Genomic DNA, 7,710 nt, shown 5'->3' with positions numbered 1-7,710 from the left:
GTGTTTGCTGCTCCTTCTCGGGCATCTTTGGCTGCTTGCCATGCGCGTCAATTGATGCTTTCCTTTGTTACTCCGATCATATCCCCGCAAGATGCATGTGGCCTTGAGGACCCCTTCTCTGCTTCAGAATTGCATAGTGCGTTGCTTGCTTTGGGCCGCTGGCGGTCTCCCAATTGGGATGGGCTTACTGTGGAATTTTTCCTCTCCTTCTGGGAGGCTCTTGAGCATCCATTGCTTTTCATGATCAATGCGGCATGGGAGAAACAAGATTTGCCGTTATCTTGGAAAGAAGGTTGACTTAATTTGCTGCCTAAGCAAGCGCTTTGTGAGCGATTTTCTCATTGGCGCCCGATTACTTTGATGCCGGTGGTTTATAAGATATTGGCTAAGATGCTGGTGCATCGCATTAAGGACCATCTTTTTGCAGGACACCATCAGGCTCAATATGGTTTCATTCCACGTCGTCAGATTATGGATAATCTGGCTAAAGTTTTGATTGGCATGGAGTACGCTAAGTACACTCAACAAGATGTGTTGGTTATGCAAGTTGACATTGAAAAGGCCTTTTGACACTGTACAATGGGACTTCATTGCCGCCACGATGACGTGCTTAGGGTTTGGTCCTAAATTCGCCAATGTGGTTCATTTTTTGTATGCATGTAGCACGTCTTCAGGGATATTGGAAGGTGAATTAACTGAATCTAGGCCTCTTGGTTGTTAGGTCAGGCAGGGCTGCCCCCTTAGTGCTTTGTTGTATGCTATTGCGACTCAGCCGCTGTTAACTTATCTTGATCACTTGACTTCTGCTCAGCGTCTTCATGGTCTGCGGTTACCTTCGAGTCGTACTTTCGTTGGCCAGGCTTACGCTAATGATTCATTGTTTATGCCCCGTAATCAGTAGGCGGATGTCAAGGTGATTATGGAAGCATTGGAACTTTTTGGCATTGCGGCTGGGCTTAGAGTCAACTTTTGTAAATCGAAGCTTCTGCCTCTCCGTTCTTGTGATTGGCATAGTCTGTTGTGGCCAGGTGAGATTGTGTCTTCAAATGTTATCACTAGGCGTTTGGGTTATCCAATTGGATGGAATGTTACTCACTCTCAGAAAGTCAATTGGGTCATGCAACGCTTGAATGTCAAATTGCATTACTGGAAGCTATCTACTTGGCCTTTGCATGTTCGTCTGCGAATTGTTCAGAGTATCCTGTTGGCATATGTTCAGTTCTTTTTGCCACTGATGCATTGGCCTCGCCGATGTCTTGATTCTCTTATGTCGGACATTATGTCCCATTTGTGGCGGACTCATGCTCTGAAAAAAGGATTACGCTTGATGTCGATGGAGAAGCTTTGCACTCCTAAATGTCTCAGTGGACTTGATATCTTGGATTTGCGCAAGCATGTGCTTGCGAGAAAAGCTATGCTGTTGCCTACTCTTGTGCAACAAATTCAGCCTTGGACTTTGATGTTTGCATTCCTCGGTCAGCACGTTGTTACTTCTGCTTTTGGCCATTGGCAACCCTCTCTCTGGGAGGTGGTTTTTGGCAAGATGGAAGGGCACATTGCTAGATGTCCTCTTGCTTCCACTTTAGTATTTGCCTGGAAAGAGGTTACGATGCATTTATCGTGGAATCCTTGGCAGGAAGGTGATTCGATCCGTTTGGAAAGTCTCCATTGGAGCCGGGCATTCTCTCTTACTTTGGTCAACCGCTCACCTTGTCAGGCTTACTTTCTCTCTGGTCGTGGCATTCGTGTGGTTGAGGATGTGGTCGATGAGGCTGGATATATTTTTGAGTTTCCCTTTGCAGCTCGCCGTGCATGCATTACCGTCAGTTTTGGAGAGAGCTTCAAAGCATGCTGCTCCACTTTTTGCCTGTTTCACCTTTGCCTGATGGTGATCGCATGTTTGATTGGGCCCTTCGGGAAATGCCTTTTCGAGATATCTCTGCAGGTCGAAGTTATGCTCTTCTTCTACCACAATCATGGCTTGATGGTCATTGTAATGCCCTTTGGCATATGCACAAATCTGATATCTGGTGGAGGAGGCTCCTCTCTGCCTTGTGGAAAAGCCATTTGCCTTTGAAAGAGCGCCTGTTTCTTTGGCGCTGCTTGCTTGGAGTGCTTCCTGTTGGCACTTTTCTTCGGGCGCGTCATATTCGTCCTTCTTGCGTTCGTTGCTCGATTGTAGAAGAGGATATTTGTCACTTGTTGTGGGATTGTTGCGTTACTAGAGACTTCCTTCGCCATGTATCGGCCTGTATGCGGCTCCGTTTTCCTGGGGTTGTCTTTCACAAAAGGTTCTTGGCATTTGGCATTTTCTCCCCAACACTACAGCGTTTTGCGGTCTTCTTTATGTGGGTCAAATACTGGGCTTATGGACCTTGTGGAGTCAGCGTAATGCTTATATGTTCCATCGTACTCATGCGGACCCATTCCCTCTCTTCAGGCTTTCTCTTAGGCAATCATTACAGTTTGCTTTGGAAGTTGGTGATATCACCTTAGAGATGCATCAGCTTTCATATGGATGTTTTTAGCTACTCTCTACAGCTGAGTAGTTATGTGCTTTTCCCCTTTATATGATCTTTGTAGTGGGTTTTCCTCGCTTTGAGGTCTCCCACTAGTAAATTAATCAATCGATTTACAAACAAAAAAGTGTGTGGGCTGCTTTACTTTAGGCCCCATCAGATGGGAAGCATAAGCTGGTTGGAACTTGGAACTTCTTCTGTTGCTGCTTCTGTTAGGGTTTAGGCCCCTCGGCCAGGATGTACAGGTTGGCTTCGTTCTTTAGTACCTTTTCATTGGGAGAGGCTCCCCACATTTTGATATGGCCCTCTCTAGTAGAGGCAGTTTGTAGCCCATTTGGCATTTTTTCTTAACTGATGAAAGGATCTTTTTCTTGCTAAAAAAAGGAAATCCCCCTCTTGGATCACAAAAGAATGTATGTTAGGAGCTGTGAGAGAGTTTTTTGAAAAGCAAGAAATAGTCTTGGTCATTCATTGTATATTTATGGACATTTGGGCATCCCACCTATGTGGTGATTGGCTATTGTACAATTTATCTTGAGGCTGTGCCCTTGAGATGCTTATTTCAATAGAAGATTATTTTGTGAAAAAAGAAACTTGGGGGGGGGGGGGGGGGGGAGAGTTTGTTTTGCTGCTGGAAAGAGAACCTTGTTTTTCTTGGAAACCATGTATACCATTGTCTGGCAGCAGTTTTTTTTTTGTTTTGAATTGAGCATGTGCCAATTTAAATTATTCTGTTTGCAGTCATTTTGTGCCAAACTTAACGATCGGAGCCCCTGTAATTCAGAGCTTAAGAAAGCACACAGAGTAAGTTTCCTTCGAGAGGATAAGGTTACCTTTTTCTTCTTGTTCTATGTTTTTTAAGTTGGTTATGAAGAATTGACTTTTGTTGCAGTGCTTTCCTGGACTGCCACCTTATGGTTACCAATCCCTCAGATTATGTTGCTCCATTTGCGCAAGCTGGAGCTTCTGGATTTACTTTTCATATTGAAGTGGTAAAAGGTAGTGCTGACTGATCCTGGACACAGATGGCCACATTTATAAGCTTTTGTCAAATTTGAGGTTTTTGCAATCCAATGTTACAATTGAATGTCTTCGGTTTTTTACAGATGAATGGAAGGATCTCTTAAAGAGCATTAAATCTGCTGGAATGCAAGCTGGGGTTGCGTTGAGGCCTGGGACATCCGTTGAACAGATATTTCCTTTAGTAAGGCTTCCTTCCCCAACGGCGAATCAACTTGGATTGACAGGAATTCAAGTGCATTATAATATATGAGGCTATGATATTGGTGGCATGAAATGCTGCTTTTGGGGTACAGAGTGGCTGTTTAGCAAGATTTGTCAGCTCTATAAATGTTGGCTGTGTAATGCAGGCTTTGATGTTGTTGATTATCAATGAGTGAAGAATTGTCAGCCCTTTAAATGTTGGCAAGTAATGCAGGCGTTGATGTTGATTCTTGATGAGTTTTGTAAATAACATTGTTTGTTTCTTTGTGGCTAATTAAATGATTAGGTTGAAGGTGAAGAGCACGTTGACATGGTATTGGTGATGACTGTGGAACCTGGGTTTGGTGGGCAGAAGTTTATTCCAGAAATGATGACCAAAGTTAGTGTGCTTCTTGCTTTGTTTCCGTAAGAAATCTGTTTGGTACATCAATCATGTGTCCACCTACTAGTAGGGTTACATAAACTCCCTGACAATTATCCTGTGTTAAATGAATTGTGAATGGTTGATTATATGGGTTTCTTGAGGATGGTTTTTACTGACGACTTTTTTATATACTCGTGGCAACAGGTTAATATCCTTCGGAAGAAATTTCCTTGGCTACATATTGAGGTAAGCCAATTTTTGTTCCAAACATACAGAGATAAAAACCATTTGGTGCGTATTGCTTTAGTTGAGGCTCTTTTTTGTTATGGCAAATAGGTAGATGGAGGGCTAGGCCCCTCAACCATCGAAGAAGCTGCTAAGGCCGGTGCAAATTGCATAGTTGCTGGAAGCTCAGTTTTTGGATCTCAGGACCCTGCTGGTGTCATTAGCCTTTTACGGAGTAAAGTACAAGATGCTACCATGAGAGGGTTTTAGTTGCAGATGCTCTTTTAGACCAGTGGATATAGAGACAGTTTCAGATTTTTGTATCGTCAATACGTTTACATATTTCCATGAAGATATATATGTAATTTTTAGAGAAACCTCTAGTATTATTGGGCTCATGCACATGCATATTTACTACATGCCTGAAGATGAAAACAAACAGGTAATAAAGTATCACTCAAATGGGTGATGCATGCTCCAAAAAGATTTGTTGATTCTTGTGCTTGTGCATTTAGTGAGACGATCATGATTTCAACACTAAGGTGCTTATGGGCCGACTCATGACTCGGCCAATGTGGGTAGGACTGAGCTTGCACACACACCCACAAACTCCCCTATTGTACCTTGCAAGCACATGCCTTCTGTAGTTGTCTTGTGAGTGTATTGGACACGGGTGGGGGGGAGGCTCCATCATATTTTGCATCAGGATGCATCCATGCACTTTGCACAGTAAGACTTCGTGTTAAGGCTTACAAAGGGTGGTGACTTTCCAACAATTCCAGTTACAACATGGGCTCCCTTTAGTTTGCATTGAGCTTGGTTGAAGGTTCTCCTTGACCGTTCCTCTTCCCATGCTCTTCCTTTTTCTGCATGTAAAATATAAGGAGGTCATATAAGGAAAATATAGACAAGAAATGATAATAATCTTTTTTTTTTCACAAAATTTTCCAGTGTGCATTGTGGTATAGCGGCAAATTTGCTTTATGACAATTTAAGATTGAGATCCATAAGCCAAACTTTGAGGTATGGCTTGGTATGAAGGATATATCTCCTAGTTTGCTCTCAAATAACTTGTGATAGCCTCATTATGTTGGTACAATGGAGCAACCGTCGGACTGCCTTCTCCATCAGACTTGAGAGCTCCCAAAACACTGATTGTGTAAGGGCAGCTCGCAGAAGTTTAGCACTTTCTCCCAAGAGAAAAACGCACATTTTCTACATTCCTTTTTGAATATTTAGAATGTGGTTCCATATCGGATAGAGCCCATATTATATAGTATAAGAAAGCACAACCATTTGACCATATTACAGCCTAGAGGCTATAGTATTAATTTGTTTGCTCTCTGACTTTCTGTAACAAAAATCGAACCCCAATTTGTAATATTCTGCTTTGTTGCACAACACCATGTGAGTACCATATAGTTGTACAATGACTACTATGAATGCGGGACCGGGGGGGGGGGGGGGGGGGGGGGGGGAACGATGTGGGTGCATAGTTCAAAATGGATGTTGAATACATACTTGTAGTGTAAGGGAGACAAGTGTCAATGCTTCCGTTCATTTCTGAAGGTGTTTAGATGCTCTTATCAAAATAATAATATATTGTTAATGGCAAAATAAAACAATTCATCAGACAAATCTATGTGTGTGTGTGTCCTAGCCCTCATCTTTACTTCGAGTTTCATCCTTTGTTGATACAATATGTTTGCTCCCTTTTTTTTGTTTGGGATTATAGATGAGATACCATAATTGTACATTGATTCTCTCTCTCTCTCTCTCTCTCTCACACACACACACACACACCCGTGCACCCCCGTCCCCCTCCCCCCCTTCTCCCCCACAATTAAATTTATGAATTGCTTGTCATAATTTATGAATTGTTTTGAATATGTGCTGCTTGGCATTTTTCAACGTGTATGGTAAGCATTGGCATCAATTTTCTATGTATGTTAAGTTGGTTTGAGAAGAGTTGATGATTTTTGTGGGCTGAAGCAAACAAGGGAAGGGCATGCTAGGTGAAAATATTGAAGTATTGTTTCATAGACTTCCCACATGCATGGCATGTGCTCCAGTTAATCACTCACTAATACCATGTTGAAAGAGAGAGAGAGAGAGAGAGAGAGAGAGAGAGAGAGAATTACCAAATGTGAATGGAATTGAGGGAGAAATTTAGCCATCACCTCCCCCACCCCCCCAACACACCCACACACACACACACTTTCTCTTTCTCTTTATAGACACTCTTTCTCGATCTCGTTCTCTTTACACACTTTCATTTTCTCTCTCACACACACAATATTCTCTTAATCCCTCTTGCACTAGTTTCTCTTACCGCTTATATTCTTTACTTCTACTTGTTACACACACACACACACACAATATTCTCTTAATCCCTCTTGCATTAGCTTCTCTTATTGCCTATATTCTTCACCTCTACATGCTATTGTAGATGCGTCAAAGTTTATATGTATCCATGCCACTTAACCTTTATGCCACTCATGCACAAAGTAATGATTCTCGGGCATGATATTACCTTTACCTTCTCTTGGTCCTAAAGATGATCGGTGGAGATCATTGGTGTATACCAACAAGAATCCTCAAGGGGCTCAAATCGTTATCTTCTTCCAAATTTCCATCCTAGTTTGGGCCTCTAGTGGATTCAAGTTGAAGTAATTTGATTTAAATACAAATATGGACATTCTAATGTCGATTTTGTGTGTGTGTGTAGCAATGGAACCCCAATTGAACTCCAATATCCACCTAGTGGTCCCTTCAATGCAAATGAGCTCAAATGCGTGGAGAAGAAGTGTGATTAGTCTATTTATGGATATATTCGTGTTGCCTACTTTCCTTCGGATCGCTTGGGGGATTTTCTCAAGGGGGAAGAGACTCTTACAAACATGGGAACTAATTTTAGGCGTCATTCAGTGAGAAGAAATCAAATGGGTAGCTTGAAGCAACCCATTATTAAGAGCTATTTAGAAAAAGTTTTATTTTGGTGTGCTTATGGTCCTAAAGATATGCGTGGTAAGCAAAAACAGGAAAGGAAGCCGTCCACAGAAGAAATCGTATGTGTGGTTGCCACTACCACTTCTTTGCAAAGAGGTTGTATTTTCTTGAAGATATTGCTTGCGTTGCTACATTCAAATGCATCATGTTGATGAGAATGACGAGCTTTGCCATAAAGAAGGCATCGTGACAAGCTTAGGCCGGAATTTATGCTTTGCACCTTGGTTTTCTATAAAAATGAAGTAATGGATTTTTGACAGGTTGTGAAAAGGATACTCTCCAATCCAAGTTCATGAAGCACACATTCAAGCTGTAGTTCAGGAGAAAAAGGTGAACAATTCAAATTACACATAAGCTCGGGATGATTTT

General features: G+C 42.0%; 1 protein-coding gene across 1 annotated transcript; it reads left to right on the top strand.

The window, feature by feature from the left end:
- The first annotated feature begins 3,169 nt into the window (after nucleotides 1-3,169).
- Nucleotides 3,170-4,830, top strand: LOC147452354 (ribulose-phosphate 3-epimerase, cytoplasmic isoform-like). Its single transcript, XM_086518074.1, has 6 exons — nucleotides 3,170-3,323; nucleotides 3,412-3,518; nucleotides 3,626-3,723; nucleotides 4,030-4,122; nucleotides 4,312-4,353; nucleotides 4,444-4,830. The coding sequence occupies exons 2-6, from the start codon at nucleotides 3,434-3,436 to the stop codon at nucleotides 4,600-4,602; spliced, it is 477 nt and encodes a 158-aa protein (XP_086374200.1). The 5' UTR covers nucleotides 3,170-3,323; nucleotides 3,412-3,433; the 3' UTR covers nucleotides 4,603-4,830.
- The last annotated feature ends 2,880 nt before the right edge of the window (nucleotides 4,831-7,710 follow it).

The sequence above is a fragment of the Adiantum capillus-veneris genome, chromosome 8, assembly GCF_014529385.1.
Source record: "Adiantum capillus-veneris isolate H3 chromosome 8, ASM1452938v2, whole genome shotgun sequence".
Taxonomy (NCBI): Eukaryota; Viridiplantae; Streptophyta; class Polypodiopsida; order Polypodiales; family Pteridaceae; genus Adiantum; species Adiantum capillus-veneris.
Note: the sequence above shows the minus strand (reverse complement) of the source record. Positions and strands in the feature narration are given on the sequence as shown.